Genomic DNA, 21,400 nt, shown 5'->3' on the forward strand with positions numbered 1-21,400 from the left:
TACAGTCCCACTTTTCCACAGCACCCTAAGGAGTTTGGCCTGTGTGCCTCATGGAAGAGTGAGGAAAGGGAAAGGGAAGCAGGAAAGAAATATGAGCGGTCATCCTCACAGGTCAACCACCTACATGGCTGCAAAGATCTGAGGAGCAGAAGGAAAGATGGGAAGAAATAGAAAAGTGGTGGGAAAATAAACAGCAACAGTTGGAGGCTTTTAGTGCTCAGCATCCCTGTTGCTGAAACCGAATGAGAAGAGAGATACAGCAGATAGAAGATAAAAGACAAAGGGACATTAAGAGGGACAAAGCAGCAGAGATGGAGGCTCAGTGCACGTGCTAGAGCAAGTAAAAGCGAAGAGCATAAAGAAAAGGGGAGAGTGTACGTAAAATAATGAGGTTGCTTACACCAAAAGATGCATGAATGGCAGGTTGATGCCTGAAACAAACTGATGTCAGGAGGCAACTCTCAAGAGAATGACAGCAGAGGAATGGGGTAGATGGCAAACAAGCAGGCAGAGTAGAAGAGACTGTCTCATATCCATGTCAGCTTCCTACTTTTGTCTTGGGTGTCTGCTAGCACCTCTATTCACCCTCTGTCTGAATGCTCCACTTTAGTGCCTGTCTCTTTAAAGCACCCATCCCAAAAAGCCCAGTCCGCTCTGATTGGTCAGCTCTCACAGGCCTGAGTGGGTGCCAACCGCTGTGTTTTCACATTAGCGCTGCTGTGTTTTAGCCAAACGTGCAGACCTGACAGCTCGTTTGAAAGGCACAGTGTCTGAATATGGGCTGTTTGCATTTCTGTGGATTGAGCATTCAATATTTTCACAGTATACTGTATTCAGTATATAAACACACCTCGACCAGCTTTATAATAATAAAAGACATCCTATAAAACCCTATCTTTATATTTCAAGTTCAAAGAATGATAAATAAACAGAAGAGTGATATTCAGACACTTTCCACTTTAAAGACAATGCAAAAGATACAAATAGAGACAGGTGAACAAAAGCACCTGATGGTAGAGAGACTTTGCTCATTTGTATTTATGATAACAGCGACAGATGACAATAATGACGCTTCAGTGGATGAGGAGAGCCAGCTGTGTGTGTGTGTGTGTGTGTGTGTGTGTGTGTGTGTGTGTGTGTGTGTGTGTGTGTGTGTGTGTGTGTGTGTGTGTGTGTGTGTGTGTGTGTGTGTGTGTGTGTGTGTGTGTGTGTGTGTGTGTGTGTGTGAGTGAGTGCGCGTGTGTGCGTGCGTGCGTGTGTGTGTGTTGATTAATGATGTACATTACCTGACACTGGAGGTCATTCTCCCACCTCAACACATCCAACAACTGCTGCAGAGGAAAATGACCGGTGCGGGTAGCGTGACGCTAATGAGATGAATTGTGTATTGCCACTTAGCTGGTTAGCCCTGCTGTGTTAATGAACTCGGATGAGGAGTAATGAGAGTTACACCAGAGTAAGATGTATGTGCCAGAGGATGTGCTGTGTGTGTATTCATTGGCCATGTAATTTGCTTTGTGCGTCTACTTTGCACCTCATGTAAATACTGTAAATAGCTTATTGTTATTATGGTCTATTTAGTTTATTTAGTCTATTTTATTCTGTCTAACTTGTTTTGTGTCTGTAACTAACATGCTGACTTGTGTACTTAACGTGCTAACTTGTGTACGTAACGTGCTGACTGTGTACTAAACGTGCTGACTTGTTTGTGTCTGTGTACAACTACTCCACATGCCTTCAATTGCCCCCCGGGGACAAATAAAGTTTTTTGAATTGAATTGTCTTTTGCAGGTGTGTCCTTCAACAGTGTTTACACTCAGATCTGGAGGGTGCTGCTACATCTCGCTGCTGACCCTTTCCCTGAAGTGTCGGATCTGGCCATGAAGGTCCTCAACAGCATTGCATACAAGGTATGTTTTGGACCTTCGACGTTTCTGGAGATGCCATGTTCAAATGTTCAAGGAGGAGCTCAGGAATTATTGTTGCACACAATTTATCAGGGTGTGCTCTATTGTGAAGTAATTTAGAGATGAGTATCTTTGAGTGTCAAATAATTTCCTTTTTGTCTCTGTGTCTGTATATCAGTTCTATTTCACCACATGGTTATGCGGTAAAAAAAGAACTAGTTGGAGCACACACCCCATCCTCCCACTGGCATTTTCTTCCTCCAAAAGGCCATTACTTTTGTGCAAATGCAATTAAGGGCCAATGACTCCCCCAGGCTTGGCAGAGCAGTGCAGAGCAAAGAGGCAGCCGTAACTTAAGGAGCTATAATAACCACTGTAGTCCACCTCCCATCCCAACCCTGAGGCAAAATGTCTTGTGTTTGTCCTACCACCAACACCAATTGTCCCCTCATTTACCTTCAGAAGAGCTGCATCACTGCCATGAGACTCCCTACAGGGCTGCAATAAAAAACAACAGGACTTGATTTACAATATAATGCAATAGGCTTCTCTTTGAGCAGATAATGCACTGTCTGTGTGGCACCACAACACGCTTCTGTAGTCTTATTTTATGTGTACCTGCTGACCTGAAGTCAACTGAGCAAACTGTGGTGTCACATTTAGAAATATTACCAGTCTGACAGCCAAACTAAGGGAACAAACTGATTTTCAGAAATGCTATAATCCTGGGACAGATGACTGAAACAGAAAAGGGCACAATTCAATCCCAACATCTGTCCCAGACCTTCTGCATCATCTTTAGGGGTCTGTTAACAGTAAGAGCTGTCGATTTCAGGCTTGAGACACGACTTCAGTCAGAATTGATTGATAAGATTGAGGACTTAAGCTTTCACTGCCTCAATACATGACTTGAAACTTAAAGTTGTGACCTGGTGAAATCCATCAGCAATACTAGAGACAAACTTGCGATGGGATAACACCAGCTGTGAAGCTCGTCCACTTAATACATGAGTACTCAGTACTCGTGGGTTGGGCCACACCTATCTTCGAACTTGGCCTTCATTTTGATTTGAACTACACACCTGTGAAGTTTCGTGACAGCATCTTGCACAGTTGTGATGCCATGGCACATGTTGTTTTGCCCAAAACAAGGTGTTTTTGAAGTGGTCGCACCTGTAGAGAGAAGTTTCTATGTGATCGGGGGCTAAGATAGTTAACCCTTCCATGGCCACACAGCTTGAGTGTTTATTTAGTAAGCCTGCCCATTCAAATAAGCATGGCCTCAGATAAATAAAAACCTATTATAACATAGCTAAGATAAATATTCAAATGCTTTATCAATAATGGTGAGCATTCATAGACCCGAAACAAATGACATGAAATAGAGATTTGTGACTTGGCTTTGACTTTTTTTCAAGAAACTGAAACTTGACTTGATTAAGTTTGAATTTAGAAATTCGATTGAATTTTATACCTGACTCAGACTTGTCTCAGTTGACTTGAGATTTGATTAAAACTGTACTTGATTGATTTGACTTGCACTTGAGTCTCGATTGACTTGAGACTTGACTGGAATTAGTTTCAATAAAATTCAGACTTGACTTGTGCTGATTTTGATTCAGTTGACTTTTATTTACATCGACTAAGTTGGGGCTTGACTTGAAATGATGTCTATGAACTTGATAACTTGATTTGAACATGTCTCAATTTGACATGACAGTGATGAAGGATTTAAGCTCCAACCATGTTGCCTGTTCACCCAAAAAGAAATCACGAAGAACAGTTTGACATTTATAAAGGCACAACAATCTAAACACCTTTAAATACCTTTTCTAGAGTTAATGAGTTATCTTAGAGGGAGCCCACATTAATTTTTGTCTTCCCCAGAGCCCATCGGAGACAGCTTAATCAGACAACTTTCAACCCAATTGTTAACATTAGCCTAACTGTGAATCCAGCTCATTTAATTAGGATTTTAAATGTCAAATGTTATTGATTTGTAACGAAGTGAACAAGGTCAGCAGCTAATTAAAATGTATTTTGCTTCTCAGATGATGAAAACATTAAATGTTTTTAATAGCTCCCTCATGCTGCATGATGCTGGGCTGGAAGCATTGACTGTATAAATTGTTGACGGAGCTTTCTGGTCTGAAAGTAAAGACGGTGCCAAAGTGCCTTAAACTGCTTTCTTTCTAATGGCCAGGCGGGGGCGACTCTGCTGATTTCAAAAAGAAGTCATATTGTATGTAAGCTTTGAGAGAATTAACCCCACATTTCACTTGATTTATTATCTCAGTTAACAGTTTCCCAATGAGTTTATGCACTTAATCAATAGTTTCAAGCTTCTTCAACACAGCATGATGTTTTGTAAATGATGAAATAAAATACACAATAAAGCAGCGTATGCTTTAGGGCGTGGCCACCTTGTGATGACAAGTTGCTACCACAACATGTTCATGGGTTCTATGTCGGATCCAATCAGTATATCCTCCCCAGCTCCACCCTCTCCTCCAAATATTGTCACTTCTGGCTCCAACAAACCAAAATGGCCATAATCAGCAAAAAATCCTGTGATTCTAATCACACTTTATAATTAAAAGAACTGAGAAGAATCATACAAAGTCCTTCAATGTTTGGGTGGACTTTAGGAAGGCTCTACTTCCCACTCAGTTGAATTTAAATCAAATTAGTGGTCATAGCCAAAAGAGGACATTATGACTTGAGAAACCTGAGTCTTCTCATTTCCCTCGCCTGACGTGGCAGATATCTCTTGACTCCACGACCAACATCTTCCCTCCATCACTTCACCATCTCTGCCTTGACTGATCTCCTCTCACCTTTACCAGCTCCATGTCATCATCATACATCAAGGCAGCATTTGGCCTGTTCTCCATCAGCAGAACATCTCCGAAGCACCTTCAATAATTAAACAGGAACATTCAGAGGTTTTTTTGAGCGATCATCAGCTTTCACCCCTGTATCCTACCAGAGCCCTTGCTAATAGTGTGGTCTGTGTACAACTTGTTTACTAACTTGACTAATTTTTCAGCCAATTAATGACAGAGGAAGTGAAGGGAAGCGGGTTGAAACAGGAGAGCAAGCTGTTTCCCAGCGTGGAGCGAAGCAGCTGGTAGAACCGATCGCCCCCATTTCCTGCTAATGGTTGAGTTTTGTACATCTCATTTTCTGGAGAGCTTGTCAGCAGATAAGGGTGGTGGCCTCCCGCGTTAGCCTGATGTTTGTTTACCACATGTTGATGATCAGCAAATGCTGATGAATAATCCATGAACATGTTGTATAATCAAGTCACCAATGAGCCTGCAATTTCACATTCATACAAGCATCTGGTAAAAGGTATCTAGTATGTTATCTTTCTTTAAAGGGTACCCACCAATTTTACACATTGAAGTGTACAGGTCTTGGGGAGTACTACTGCAAATGTGAAAAAGTACTTTAAAGCCTTTTGTGGCTCCAGAGGAAGCTGCATGGAATCTGATATATTCCATCCAGTGATCTTACTCAGTGGCTAAGTTGCATTATGGGTAATATAGGCACCAGGTTTGCATTCAATAAAAAAAAAGCAATATTTCTGGTTCTGATGTATCGACTTGATCATTTGTCACACGCAGCTTCCTCTGGAGCCACAAATTGCTTCATGCTACTATTTTCACATATGCAGTAGTACTCCGAAAGATCTGTACACACACATTAATGTGTAAAATTACGCTTTAAGGGTAAAAAATATATAGTTGTTGGTGTCTCGCAACACTTGGACAGAATACGAGGTTGATAATGCATGCACTCTGACTGTTAAGTGCAGAACAGGCTTGATATCCACTCATCCTACCTGTTGCTTTTTTTTCTCCTTTTTTTTAAAGAGCCTTTTGTTTGAGCTTTTACTTGTGTACAGCTACACTTTGCTGCAACCTCTTCCAAACTCTCAAATGAGCTCCAGAAGGATTAATGCTGCAGTGTTGAGCTCAGTTTTGCCATTATATACGTCTCGTTCCACTGCGTGGTGTCTGCTCTGCACTGCTGCGTTCACATACACAAGCTGCTACCCATCATCTTTATAAACAGTCGAAATTGTCGAAAATCAGCATTTCCTTGAGTCTTTTAGCTGATTTTCTTTTTCTATGTCCTCCTCATCTTATATATCCTGTTGTGCTTTAGTGGAAAAGGTACTTGGATAAGTGACCGAGCTATTTCCATAATAACCCTTTCAGCTGGTTTTACTGCCCCTGTGTTTCATTTCCAATTGCCTCTTAATGAAACGCTAACAGCTAACCCTGGTAACTGATGTCTTTTCCCCATCACAATTGCAGTAGATTGTATATGTGTAAACTTTGCATTGAAAACTTTTCTCCCAGCCTTTTAGACACACACACTGAAAAATACTTGCCGCAATTTTGTAATTAGCATAGAAATCAGATCAAAGGCAATGCTGGGTAGTAAAATGTGTTTGCCTGTGTTAACTAGATTTATGCTGCAGAGATTTTTCTCTCCACCTGGCTTGAGTAAACAACAACTCTGCTATTCATCAGTGATGTTTTGCCTCCATTGTCTTTATTAAGTTTACTCCTCCCTCATGAGCAGCCATTAGACGACTCACAATGAAGAGGTTATATTACCTGCTCCGCTTAATGAGATAAAGTTCTGCAAATTTAGGCAAACTTTGTGAAGCGCTTCCAGGTTTTAGGTGTTTCTTCTAATCTTGATCTCTTCTCAGGTGTGTGTCTGGAACATCTCAATCCCTGGCTCTCTCCTCTATCTTTTTCCCCCCAATTTCACATTTCCAGTGTGATTACTTCATTAAGCAAACTGAGATTTAACCCCCAGTTTCTTCACCAGGCAACAATGAATGCTCGGCCTCAGAGGATCCTGGACTCTGGATCTCTCACCCAGTCAGCCCCAGCCAGCCCCACCAGCAAGGGCACGCACATCCACCAGGCTGGGTAAGGGAAGCCCTCTCACACACATGGACATCCAGATATATAGAAAACCCCTTACAGCAAAGCCTGAAACATATGTCGCATGCATACAGCGCACTCAGCCTTCTTTGTACCAAGACAGAGACACATTTTCATTTAATGAGCCAAGCAGTGGCAGGGACCTTCAGTTTATGAATGTTCACTTCTTAGAAAAAACAGAGTTGTTTGCAGAATAAACCTCTTTATAATAGATAATCTCATTTTCAAGAGAGCTATGACAAATGTTGCTATGTAGCTCAAGGCTGGCACCAAAATGTGAGGCCGCACACAGTGAGAATACATTACATTTTTCATGAACTATTCTGTAATGTGGATTTTGCCTGAACAAGAACAAATGATAAACAAGAAATAAAAGACTAATAAAAAATTAAAGTAACAAAAATAATCACGTAATTATCTCACTGCCGACCACGGCTCTGAAATATCAGTTGCTGTGCTGTGTATGCATGGGACAACAAATATCCCGGCCAAATGATTGCAATTCACAATATTATCCAGACAATCATACTAAAACTTTTCAAATGGCACGAAAAAACAAACAGAAATATCTTTACCTGATCACATATGTTTAATTAATCACAGATACGGCACACATCTTTTATGAGTGAACATCTTTTACTGTGAAAAACAAACTGTTTGTCGTACAAAGATCAATAGTGGTCACAAAAATTGGCGGAGCATTATGGAGGGTTTGACCTGCAGGACAGACACCTTCAATCGGGGAGTTTCTGCAGGTGGGCACCTCATCTCCATTGTCACATAACCTATTTAACTTTACCTCTGTGGGGATACAATGGGCGAGCTTAGTCTCCAATCATGGTGACAAGCTTAGGATTTTGGAATGACTGGAAAATTACAGGCTCATCCTTATGACAATTCAAAATAAATCAGGAATTCAGCGGATTATTCAGAGGACTATAAGATATCGAACTAGACAGCTTTTTCAAGTCGCTTGGGAGGATATTCATGATTATCCCGATAATGTAAATCCACCACAATCAACTTAGTGTTTTTATCATGATCCACAATAAAATCGTGTTCTGTCCTGTCCCCAGTGCTGTGGATTGGTGAATCAATTGCACTGTCCATGGTGCTGAAGTAGCATAAGGCAACTTTTTCTCTCAGTCCCACTCTTCTGTAGAAGAGTGGGACTCTATAGAGTCGCGCAACCTTTATCATCAAAGTAAGTAAAAAAAAAGTGTGAGGGCATCATAGAAACACACTGCTGCCTGAAGTGTAACTGTAATATTTCTGTCATAATTTTATGATCGTTGAGTACCGTCTGTGCTGCTAAAAATACACCTCGAGACCAAACCACCTCTGTAACGAAATACATGATCCCAGGTATTGTCTTGTTTTTTACCCGTTTCTGTAGAGCAGTGTTCTTCAATCCTGGTCCTCGTGACCCCCTGTCCTGCACGTTTTAGATGTTTCCGTTCCTCAGCGCATCTGATTCACATGAATGGATCGTTATCAGGCTTCAGCAGAGCTTGATGACGGGCTGATCATTTGAATCAGGTGTGTTGGGGCAGGGGGACATCTAAAACATGCAAGGCAGAGGGCCAGCAGGGACAGGATACCGCTGTAGAGACTAAGGTAATGAAAAGACCGAGCTGATACAGCCTAAGTTGTGCCACTTTGTCTCCTGTCCTCATGTTAATCTCTCTGTTCCTTCAGTGGCTCTCCTCCCATGCCGAGCACCAGCAGCTCCAGTCTGACCAACGAGGTGCCCAAACCCCCCGCCAGAGAACAGACGTCCACACGGCCTCCTTATACCCCTACATTGGGAGGACAGGCCCCCCACTCCCACCAGTTCCCCCGCACTCGCAAGATGTTTGACAAGGGACCTGAGCAGGTAGAGGAACACCCTGCTGCATGAGTCTTTGGTTTTAAGTCATTGTGTGGGTAAAATAAATAGTAATCACCAGCTGCAACGTTTTTAACTTGAAATTTGCTCGAACTAAAGTGGCATATTTTCTGTTTGTTTTTTGTTTTTTTTGTCTCGTCTCACTTTTTGAATTTTTGTGTGTCCAGGCAGGTGAGGATGGTGACGAGCCAGGTGGTCACAGGAACTACATCAGTGCTGCCCTTCAGACAGGCCTTTGTGATTGGAGCGCCAAGTATTTTGCTCAGCCTGTCATGAAGGTAATGTCACCGTCTCGCTGCTGTTTACCAACCATTCTCCCTTTTTACTGTCTTGAGGCAATTACACGCCATAGGCGTGTCATATAAACGTCACGCAAATGCTCCATACTTGTGAAAACTATTCGGACTGGCAGCACCATGAATTTGCAGTTGTATGTTCCAGTATGTAAATTTGCTACACAGGTATATTATCACAATAAATTGATACTAAGCGATACAAGCTGAACACGGACTGGTAGAATAACAGCCCCAGCTTGCTGAACTCCAAGAGGGTCACCAGAGTTGCTCTGCAGCACTGTCTTCACTGACAGGCAGAGATCACATTCACTCAGTTCATCACAGCTGAATGTCCTTGAAGAAAAACAGTTTGAAAAAAAGCATGGATGTGCAAATTAAACGCACGAAAAAATGCCCACTGTGTGTAAATGCCTTCAGGCTTCAAATCTGCCCTGCCAGTGAGTCAAATGACAGTCCTTTATATGTTTATTGTGGTGTTTTGGGGGGGGTTGTATTCAGTCATAGGCAAGAAGGTTGTGCTTAAGCTTAAAGCCACATGTCCAAGTCAATTCATTGACGAAATGCAGGTAAAACATTATTGAATTAAAAAAGAAAAAGAGCAAATCCATTTTTTTACTATCAATCATTTAAAAATATTTTTTTATTATTATTATTCCTCCGCCAAGCAAAATAGTGCTTGGAAAAGCAGCTTAAAGTGGTTGCTAAGCAACAAGGAGGTAGTGATATGACAGGTAATTTTCCGATTTCACATGAATATTTATGTGAAGCGGTGTCATAGGTGCACTTTTGTCATGCATTTTACAATTCATGGCTTCAGGAGCGACGGAGCCGTCTGAGGACATGAACTCTGTGTTACAGTATCTACTTTATAAAACTCCTATGGAAAACAGCAGGGTAGGGACCCATCACAATGTGAGAGAAAGTACCTGCTGCTTGTCCAAGATGGCTTTGCTGAATAATTGAGCTCTCTGAGCTCCGTAAGTTAACATGCTCCTGAGTGAAATTTAAGATTAAAAGAAGTTCTTTTTACCGTGCACAGTAGCTGCTGAGTTTTGTAATATTAAATCAAGCTTCTGTCTCTTCAAATACTCTAAACAGTCCATACTCCAGAAAAGAAGAGGGAAAACAAATTGTGTCAGCACATTTGGTTAAACAAAAGGGAGGGAATTGTTTTTGAAAAGAGTCAGGCAAATGGTCAAATGGTGAAGAAAATAGAAAGTTTTAAGAGTGGGGAATGCAAATAAGTTGGAAAAAAAAAAAGTATCAGAAATTCATGTGTGCCTGAGTGAAAAAGTGGCTGATACAGAAAGACAGTGAAGAGAAAAGTAGATTTTAGTCAAATAAAATATTTATAACACAAAGACATTTGGGGCAAAAAGAGGAGCGATAAGATAGAGAGAGCGTGCAGAAATGAAACCTAAGAAATGATGAAAATAAAATATCCGAAAAGGAGAGAAGACACTGAGGGGCAGAAAGGTGTGGAAGGAGAGTATGGGAGAAAGAGGGAGACGAGGAAAAGCAAAGCAAAACTGAATGAAGATTATGGCAGCAGGATGATCGAGATGAAAGGAAGACGGAGCCAGAAGTCACAACGAAGGTGATGAAAAGCACAGAGATGATTGGAGGGGATGACTGAAGAGTGAGTGAAAGAGCAGCCTGCAGAGTAGAGGGCGCTTTGCTGTAGCACAAAACAGAACGCTGTGTTGGCAAAAATTTGAGTGCTGCCATAAAACTCAACTCCATTACAAAGCTGTGTGTGTGTGTGTGTGTGTGTGTGTCAGCAGCATGAGAGCAATGTGTGTGTGTGTGTGTGTGTGTGTGTGTGTGTGTGTGTGTGTGTGTGTGTGTGTGCGCATGTGCATGTTTCAGAGAGGTGTTTCCACATTTACTGTTTAAGGGGTGTGTGAGGAGCAAGGACATTGAAGACTCTCCTCACATGGAACCAAGAAAAGGCTTTAAAAAGATAAGACGTCCTCAGCTCCAGGTTAATATTTGCTGTGGAAGAAGTTGATTGGCCCGCACAGATCCCTGAAGCCACTGCACTCTAGTGGTGTTAAGTTCAATCTTGGCCTCGTTCTTGTTGCGTAGTCCGTAGTAGTAGAAATACACATATTTTTGAATGTATGCATATATAAATCAAACAAAGTCTTGCCTATGAACAAGGAAACAAGGGACTAGCAGCAAAATAGAAGTTGGAGCACCTTTATTTTGTAACAGGAATATGTGGGCAGGGTTTAACTACGAGAGGGAGTTAAATAAAATCTTGTACATGTGATTAGATCACTCCAATGTGGGAGTGACTTAGTTAATACAGCTCAAATACAGAGCTGTAGAGGTCCTGCATTGTTTGTGTGAACAGCCCACAACACACAAATACATGGGGACTCAAAGGTTTGTCTGTCTGCCTTTTGCCTGCCTGTTGTGGAGAGATTTTTGTCAGCGTGATAGTGTCATGACCATGTAAGACCAAGGCAGGACACTTTACAGGTGTCAAGTTGAGACACAAGTGAAGGCCGAGCTGAGTTCATAGATGGGTGTGACCTCATGTCTCATTGTATTGACTACTTAGTACTAATGGAACATGGACATTTTGACAGGCTACGCAGCTCAAGTGAAACCCATCGCAAGATGGTCTCTAGTAGTCAGAAAACAACTGTCTCAGGGAGCAGAATAGGTGCTCAACACAACACACTCAGAAGCTAGATGATGAAATGAATAAAGACCCACTACTGTCTCTTGAAAATAACAACAACGCCATATGTCATGATGACTTACACACTGAAGCCCCCTTTGGCATTTCTGAACTACTATCAGTTCTTATTGGTTTATTGGCTGACATACCCACCAATACTGAAATATCTGCAATATGCTAATAATATCATCCTGGAAAATGTATCAGTCTAGTTTTATCTTATGTGCTGGGTGGGGTTAACAAGTCACCCCAAAACACATATATATACACATATGTGTGTGATTTTGGGTAACACATTAGAATATGCCACATAAACACATAAATAATTAACAGGGACACAGGTAAATATATGCTTATTCTGAATTTGATTCCAGCTACACATTTCAATGTATCGGTAAGAGGCTCACATTTCACCAGCAAGAATTTGGGGAGGTTCACCACTCTATCAAACACATGATAAAGGATATTAGTAACCGGACTCGGGAACAGAATGTTGTCTGAAAAAAGTTTGTTTACAAATAACTGCATTCTGTTTTTATTTACATTTTACCCAGTGTCCCAACTTTTTTGGAATCAGGTTTGTATCTAGCAACAAATGCCCTGTGCTGACTAACACATTTGTTAAATTGAAAAGCGCAACTTGATTTAGTAAATCACCAATTTGAAACTAGCTCGAACTTAGAAATTACTCCAAACACAAACATTGTAGCCCACTCCTGACCTCAACCCCATCCAGCATTTTTGGTTTAAATTGAACATCAGTGGCCGACCTCGCTGATACTGTTTCAGCTGAATGGGAACAAAAACTTGTTCATGCTGTATATCTTGTGGAAAGCATTCTTGGAGGAGTGGAGGCTGTTGTAGCTGCACATTAACACCTATGGTTTACGAAGGAGATGTTCAACAGTAATATGGTGGCGTAATGTTTGGTTGTCCAAATACTTTTGGCAGTAAAGTGTACTAGAGGTTTTCATGCACATCCAAGACATGTTGAGCTCTCTCTCTCACACATCATTTTTTACCTCAGGGTCTCATTAGACGTTACATTAGCAGCTGACACAGGACCGCAACCCTGGGAACCACAGTATCAGCTGGCTCTTGTTTTGGCACACACACATGCATGCACACACGCCTGCACAAACACACACACACTTTGACTCCAGCTGTGGGAATAGGTCAGCCTCAGTCTGACTGCTAAATCTGCCTCCTCTCAGGCTCAGTCAGGCACCATAAAGCCCCAGAGACACTATGTGATATACAGATAAAACTTGGCAGAAACCAGAAACATATTGTATGCATCATATTTATTCACAAGCTCCATTCAGGTGTCGAAATGAGCGCTGTGTTTCTCTTAAAGCAACATGCACAGAGTGAAGTCATTACAGGAATATTGATTACACACAGTAGTAGTGTAGTCACATGACACTAGGTGTGTGTGTGTGTGTGTGTGTGTGTGTGTGTGTGTGTGTGTGTGTGTGTGTGTGTGTGTGTGTGTGTGTGACAGGCTGTTTAGCATTCAGGAGGCCTCGCTGTCAAAATGTGCTTAATAAGCACACACACTGGCAACCAGTATTTAAAAACTCACACTATTACAGTTTTTCTCTGTTGTTGTCTCTGTTTTATTTATTTGTTTATCAAATATGCATAATTATAGTAATAATTGAGAGAAAAAGAGTTGTGTGAATAAAGGGAGTCATTTTGTTCTCTTTAAGCTGGCACAAAAAATCTGCAGAGGCCATTTTGTTACATGAGACTTAATAAAGCTAAACTTTTAATACCGTCCCTCTGCTCAATAGATGTGATCAGATTTGATTGCAGAAAATGGAACCTTGAGTTTATCGCTTGAACGTCACTTAACATTATAGCTGGCAAAGTAATCCCGGCCTGTAATGTGATGAGAGAAGTGGAAACTTTAATAATATCAGTGAGCACAGCGGTGCAGTCTGAGAACATATTGTGACCTCAAAACCAAGGCCTAAGCCTTAAAGGAATAGTTCAACATTTTGAGAAATGTACTTTCTTTTTCGTAGAATGAAATGAGAAGTTCAATATCAATTTTTTGTCAGTGTGTTTAAAGGAGACATAAAGGAGGTTCATAATTTTAATTTGGGTTACTACTAGAATAGGTTTTCATCTGTTTTCTCATTCTGTCTAGTGCTGCAGCACTATATTCCCCCTTTGTCTCAAAGACTTTGTTTTAGCTCCTGTCCAGAAGCATTGTTTTCTGTGGGAGAGAGGAGCTTCTGTTGGTGCAGGCCTTTGCTTTTTTAACTTTCAAGATCTTTTGCATGCACAAGAACCTATATAGAACGCTGAAGGAGGTAAATAAACATAAAAAAGCATAATGGGTGTCCTTTACCACTGAATTAGAGTCAGGGTGCACTTAGCCTAGCTTAGGGCCTGTGTCCACAGAGTGATTTCTCTTTTCGGGCATAAAAGCACTGGCTTTACGCTCAGGAGTGCTGAGATGAAGCGTTTGTGCACCGAGAGAAAAAACACTTCACGTGTGTCTTGTCTCTATGACAACAACATCTTGATAACCACCACTGTATGATCGACACTGCCCCTTTGTGGTTTACTATCTGTTTGTTTTTTATTTGACGTCGGGACATCAGAGTAAGGAGGATGTGGGTGTATGGCATGATCCATAGGAGACAAAAGTACATTGAATATTATCGCCTATGCCAGGATAAAGGAAATAAGCGATGGTGACATGACCAGTGCCTTTCTGAAAAGTTGAGAGATTTTCAACTTAAAGCACTCGGCAGCGCAAACAGAAAAAAGAAGCTGAGCGCTGCCGCTTTTTTCTAGGTGGCAGCGTGTGACCACAGACGTTCGCTCTTCATTAGAAACAATTCGAAAAAAGAAATAAAAGCTATGTGGACACAGGGATAGAGACCAGGAGCAGAAGGAGAGAGCTATTGTAACATGGCTTTGTCCAATGTGTGAAAAAACGCCTAGCAACACCTAATTACCAGCATCTCATTTGTTGTATGCAAACACAAACATAATGAATGAATACTTTCAGCAGGAGTTACTCGCTGGAACTATACCTTGGCAAACAACAGCCAGGCAAAATGACTTTGTGACTGAGCATATATGACAACCGCAGCTATAGACACTGTGTGGAAGTAGAAAGATCTCTTGTTTGTGTGAAGTACTTACAGGATGGAAAAAATCAGGAATAAAAGATGGAAGCACTGTCTCAACACTCCTTTGAAGGTATGCTGTGGGGGTTTCTGACCCCCTGTGGTTCTGTGGTGCAAGTCTCATTAGGATGCACATTTAGACACAATACACATCACTGCTGGTTTCAAGCCTCTCCACTTATCAACAGTTGGTGGCTATAACACGTCGAGAAACATAGAAACACACCAAAATAATGCAGGGGGGCAGGCGGCTGCTAGCTCGATATAAACATGGATGCAGGTTCAAAATGTTCACAAAACTGGCTTTACAAATATTTAATGAGATTGGAAATGCTCCCACTACATTTCCTGGGTCTCAAGGATACACAGAATGTGTTTTGGTGAGAAACGCTAAATGTAAACATCATCTGTTCTCAAGAAAACTCAGGGCGCTCAAGACCTCTTTAATGTTCAGTGGCCTGTATTTCTGAGAGAAACACGGCAGACTAAATTCAAAACAAACCCTGAGTTCTTAAATCTGCACATTACTAAATGTTTGCCACGCAGGTACTTTGGATCTGCTGTCATGTTTGATGTCGATTTTTTTATATTTTCTTTAATTTTCCTCATATCCCACAGAAGTGAAAGGATTCCTGATCACACCCTGTTCTCATGCCTCACTCCAAGAATTCACACAGACATTCACTCGATGTTTGAGAGGACCTGTTAGAGACCCCCAGTGATTAACATTCATTATCCAAAGAATAGTTCTGGCTCTTCCAGTAATGAACAAAGAGAGATTGAGAGTGAAGGTTGAGAGTTCTGTAAGGGCAGAAGAGGGTCTAAATGACATGAAAATGAGGAGAAGAGCACAATCAAGAGGATCTGGGCATCTGCCATATTTGCTATGCAGTATCTTTGAACTGCCTGTGTAGCTTCATCTCATGTGTGTCTTGGCTTCCTTTAATCTGCCTCTGGTCAATTAGAGGCCATGAAACCATACGCTGTTCCCTAGAAATGTTCTAAATGGACTGATCAGGTCAATCCCTCTCTCTCTCGGTCTGTCTGTTTATTTAACTCTTTCAGATCCCAGAGGAGCATGACCTGGAGAGTCAGGTGAGGATGGAGCGGCAGTGGAGATTCCTGAGAAACACTCGTGTGAGAAGGCAGAGCCGAGGCATCACACAGAGAGGTTAGTCACACACACACACACACACACACACACACACAGATGTATTCCCATTGTATGTACATTACAACTCATGTGATGTTATTTTTGGAATGCTATATGGTTATAGGAATATGGTAAAGCTACCAATTGACAATATTTAGGCAGATATTCATCACCATCATCATCCAAACTGCAATTCTTATGAACGCAAAGCTATTTATATTTACCAGCTTTGTCTGGCAGGAAGAGCTGTCGTACTTAATTACAGGTAGAAGGAAATCTAGACTGCACTTTTAATGCAGAACTCATTTGCACAGATATTACTGGAAGTTTAATTAAATAAATTATCAAAATGTCATCCCAGGTTTTAATCACTTTGGTATTATGTGATATGACCAGTCTCATATTTTATAAAAGGCGAGGAAAGTTTATTTATGCAGCACATTAACAAAGGGATTAACACAGAGAGTATACATCTCAAAGATCATGAAATCAGCCAAGTATTAGAAAATAAAATAAATCCTGAAAAAGTACATAAAATATAGAGCAACTGTCATGTCAGTGCAACACTCACAAAACATCAAAAATTTGTTTTAAATTATTAAAAAACAAACATGCTCTCAATCAGTCAATGTTTCTTAATAGTGGATCATATTACCAAGTGTAATGTAAATGCAGTCACTCAAAGTGAGCACCAACTCTGTAGTTTTATGGAGTATCAAGCCTGTTTTTAAGGCATTGTCTTATGACGGACATACAAAGTTGGCAACTAGCTGGGGAAGAAAGAGGCAAGCCATCGGGTAGCAAGCGAGCTAAAGATATTTTTCTGCCAAAAGCCAGAAGGTGAGTATTCGGCCCTCAGTGGTCTCGTTGCCAGACGCACAACTTCACAACAAGATGAATGTAATGTTGCTTTCATGATTAGGTGTGTAAATTAGCATCTAACACATCAGCCATAACAGCTTTATAAAGTGATAATATGTCAGAGTGTTTTTAGTTTGTTGTGGAGTTCTTCTGGCCCCACATACCCAAGGATAGCAAACATTGCAGCTTTAAGTAAAGGCAGTGGTTGCTTTGAGATAAGATTAAACTTTATTGATCCCACCACTGAGGAAATTCATTTGTTACAGCAGCTCAAGAGTAAGGAGCAGAAGGGGAAAAGTGATTAAGTGATAGATAAATATGAAGCAAGATAAATAAAACAAAACAAAAATACATATGTAAAGAAAATATAAATAAGAAAATGGATTATGTACACAAGCTTTAACAAGTATAAAAATATATTTTCAGAGACAGAAAGGATTTTAGTGTTGGATTTTGGTCATCAGTTTCAGAGTTTCGAGATGATGTGAACTTTACACTTCGGCATCAGCTATATTTATAGAGGACATTACATTTACAGAGAATTGTAGCACAACCATGTGTATTTGTTAAGTGTGGTATGTAGCAACTTGAAATATTAGAATAAAAACTGCTTAATTACATCGGTGATTTTGTTTGTTTTTGTTTATTTGTTTTTCTACCAATGGTCTGAGGTCCAATAATTGAACGTTGAGGGACTCCCCATGCCATGTTGATGTGCTTGACAATGTAGTGATGGACAGGAAAATAGTCCCTGTCTTACATGATAGGATTCTGACCATTTTAGAAGAGTCTTTTGTGATTTGTCAGCCATGTTAAATACTGTGTTAAGATCACGTAGCATGAGCACAGAGATTTTGCCAGAATCATGTTTTATTAAACGTTTTTGGAGCCTTGATGAGACCAGAATCCAGGTGGAAATCAGACTGTCCACAGAAGTACAGACCGAGTCACACAGCTGGTATTGATGGTTCAACTTTCAGACATGTGAGTGAGACAGTGGATGATGCAGTGACGAGAGAGGATTGATTTAAATCAATCCATAGTCGGAAACGACCCCCTTTATGAGTCACAGGACTCCCCTCACACACACACACACACACACACACACACACACACACACACACACTCAAATTCACACATTAAAGAGCGTGGGTTGCCAGCATACACACAGACACCCCAAGTGAAGTGAGAGCTTTCTCAAACAGAATAGCTAACACCCCCAACGTCATTGATAGCACTTTGTACACACACACACACACACACAGTCACGAGGCAATTGGCGTCAGAGCCTCAGCTCACACATGTCTCTCCTCTTTCTGTCTGCTCAGTAAATCATTGAGTTCCCCTCTATACTCACTTTTTTTAAAGAGAGAGAAGTAGTAGGATTGCCCTCATTCAGTCTTTCCCCTCCAGAGAGAAACTAGACGAGATGGGGTGGGAGGGTGGGATGGAGGGAGAGAGGAAGAGGACTGTGGACGTAAGAGGTGAGAAGGAGGCAGGAAAGCTAGAAATAAGTGAATAAATAAATAATATAGAATAAAGAAAGAAGAAAATATGTATCTTATAAACCTGATTTGATTTGATTTTCTTGTTGATGCAAGATTTGCACCCATCACCACGCAGTTCTAAAGTCTGCAGGGTAGTTTCAGGTTTAACAGCAGCTCTATATCAAATGTGCCGTTGAACAGCACAAACAACAGCAAATCGATGATGGTGATCCTGCTCAGCCTTTAAACAAAGTCCTTAGCTTCTTGTATCTTTTTTCCCCCTCCAACTACATCTCTCCCAGCACGGCTGCATCTGGGGTGAATTCATGATGGATTTTTCCACATTTTTCTTCATCTCATTACGGTGGCCTCAAGAGTGCGCTCAGGTAGCCAAGGACAGGCTCATGAACTGATATGTGTTGTTGCCATGACAACATATGGTGAGGCAGTGAAGTTATCAGTTGTATCAGCATGTTGGCACTGCGTTATACTCCACTGAAATCTGCCAAAGGGGTACACAGCTCGACTTTTTTTTCTCCGCCTTGAATCTACCATACACTACCATATGTTGTTTGTTTTCCTTGCTTTGCCTCAAGTCCTGCTGTTATTTTGTACCATAGAAAGACTATAATTCTTTCTTACTCCCATAATCAGTAATTCCAGAATGTTCTGGTTTTAAAATTCTGTTACAAAGGCCTGGCTGCTATTTAATTATTTCTCCTCTGTTTTTTCTCTATTCTATCCTATTTTCAACTACATATTCTCCACTTCCCCAAAGGCATGATCAGAGTTTCTCCTGAATTTAGAGGGAATGTTTTGTAACAACAAATATTCAGAGCATCCTTAAATTAACAACCTCAACTACAGCACGTTTGTCTGAAGTAAGCATACATTTACACACTGGGGCTGCATCAGAAATCTCTCCCTGATGCACCCGTTTACTACTCCCTATGTAACGGACACACAACATTTTACTCAATAGAGAGGTAAATTTAGATTTTAGACACTTACTAATCATCATCATTTTTGCCTCATCGCCGAGAGGTGTAGAGTCACATAACGCTAATTTTTGCATCTATAAAATTCAGCGCATTGCATTGTGGGATTGTCAGCACTTTTTTAAGGGCACTGTTGGCACTGTGAATAAATGTACGCACCTAAAATTCAGGCACTCAAATAAATGATAGACAGAGGGGCATTCACAATTGCAGCTTTTTATTAGCCATCAGCTACTGCCAAAAAGTAGTCAACCAGTGGAACAATAAGGTTTGTCATATTTTTTCACCCAATAAAAATGATAAATTCTGGTCAAAAACACCTCAAATATAGCCAGTAAAGGGGTAACTAATGTAGGCAAGACCAAGGTCCTTGATTGGCTCTGAGAGGATCTTAACATATTAGCCACAATCTGATGGCAGTAAACCACCAGCATGGTTGTCTGAGCTGGATGTATTGTTTGACTGCAGTAACAATGCAGCAGCTTTCTTGCAGGAAAGTGTCAGTCTTTAAGTGAAAGTCCTTTTCAAAATGCCCTAAATTTTGTTTATTTAATAATATAAATAACAAATTATGCTCATTTTCAGGTTCATGATTTTATTTTGGGTTACTGCTAGAATAGGTTGACAGGTTTAAATCTTTAGTGCTCATTAAACACATCAGTTTTCTCATACTGTCCAGTGCTGCAGCACTGCATTCACCCTCTGTCTGAAACACTCTGTTTTAGATCCTGTCTCTTTAAGGCTCACCTCCTGAATACCCACTCTCTCTTGACTGGTCAGCTCACACACGCCTGACCCAGCACCACTAAGAACAACAGAGCAGCTGCGCTAAATCAATTCTTACATGCAAATTATGCAAATATATGAAATGTTGACGTATTGTGATGTCACAGAATTAAAGGCGGGACTATTGACAAAACGTTTCAGGAGCAGTGTTTTCTGTTGGAGAGAGGAGTTTTTGTTGGTGCAGGACAAGATCTTGCACAAGAACCTATATAAAACACTGAAAGAAAGTAAAATGATTAAAACATGGCATTATGCAGGAGCTGGTTGTTGAAACAAATCAATAACCAAAGATATGTCCACCTTTGTACATCTCAAAAGCACCGAAAAGCGACTATAATAACATTAGTCTACAACAATGCACATTGTCGTCTGGTGGTTTTGATGCTGAGCATTCTATATTGTTAACAAATCCCATGAAAAGGCTAAATTTAACAATAAATGTATATATATGTATAAAAAACTATAAAACTATATTACATGTACAGCCAAAGCCTGATTTATCTTCTTCCATTGTGCTATTGAGTTCCATTATTGTCGTTGAACCCACATCAGTGAGCCACACCATTACACTGGGTGACATGTACCTTCATTATAATCATTAAGGGCGATGTTTTGGTTTTTTTTTCCTGCTGCCTGCAGTACTCACCAGTACAACAATTGTTTATTTATCCACATAAAAATGATAATATGTATTCGTGACCCATTTTTTAAAATGTATAACTTCAGTTGGACCCAGTGGGCTTAGGGCAGAGGGCTCGGTAATGTACACAAGTCTAGCAAGCATACTCAAAAAGGCAGAAAATATTTTATTTGTTCAAGCGCCAGCTGCTGTCGAAGTTAGAAAATTCACAGGTTCAGGATGGCAGAAGGTCACTCCAGCAGGTATCAAACCTGTGTTGTCTCAGTTTCAAGAAATTCTCCTCCTTTTTACTCTTGTTCCCATTCTGGCTTGTTTCCCCTGTTACAGGTGTCTCCCGTCTGGATGATCAAATATTCATCAACCGAAACCCTGGAGTACCGTCTGTTGTGAAGTTCCACCCCTTCAACACCTGCATCGCTGTGGCCGACAAGGACAGCATCTGGTCAGGGACGCAGAAAATACACTCAGCCTGGAAAACATCACCAGCTTTAAGACCATTATGCAAATGATTCAGTTCTGTACACGTAGGTTTTAAATGTAAAACAGATGAAGTCATTCTTTAGACTTTACGAG

General features: G+C 40.8%; 1 protein-coding gene across 6 annotated transcripts in view; it reads left to right on the forward strand.

Annotated features, from left to right (window-relative positions):
• The window catches only part of rptor (regulatory associated protein of MTOR, complex 1), a 193,877-nt gene that overhangs the window by 148,944 nt on the left and 23,533 nt on the right, over positions 1-21,400 (forward strand). For all 6 annotated transcript variants that reach the window (XM_073474586.1, XM_073474594.1, XM_073474612.1 and 3 more), the window contains exons 22-27: positions 1,792-1,910; positions 6,759-6,862; positions 8,576-8,753; positions 8,933-9,043; positions 15,968-16,073; positions 21,155-21,269. In XM_073474586.1, coding sequence (XP_073330687.1) covers positions 1,792-1,910; positions 6,759-6,862; positions 8,576-8,753; positions 8,933-9,043; positions 15,968-16,073; positions 21,155-21,269 — 733 coding nt within the window. The remainder of the gene's footprint in view (positions 1-1,791; positions 1,911-6,758; positions 6,863-8,575; positions 8,754-8,932; positions 9,044-15,967; positions 16,074-21,154; positions 21,270-21,400) is intronic.

Source organism: Pagrus major, chromosome 1 (genome assembly GCF_040436345.1).
Source record: "Pagrus major chromosome 1, Pma_NU_1.0".
Lineage (NCBI taxonomy): Eukaryota > Metazoa > Chordata > Actinopteri > Spariformes > Sparidae > Pagrus > Pagrus major.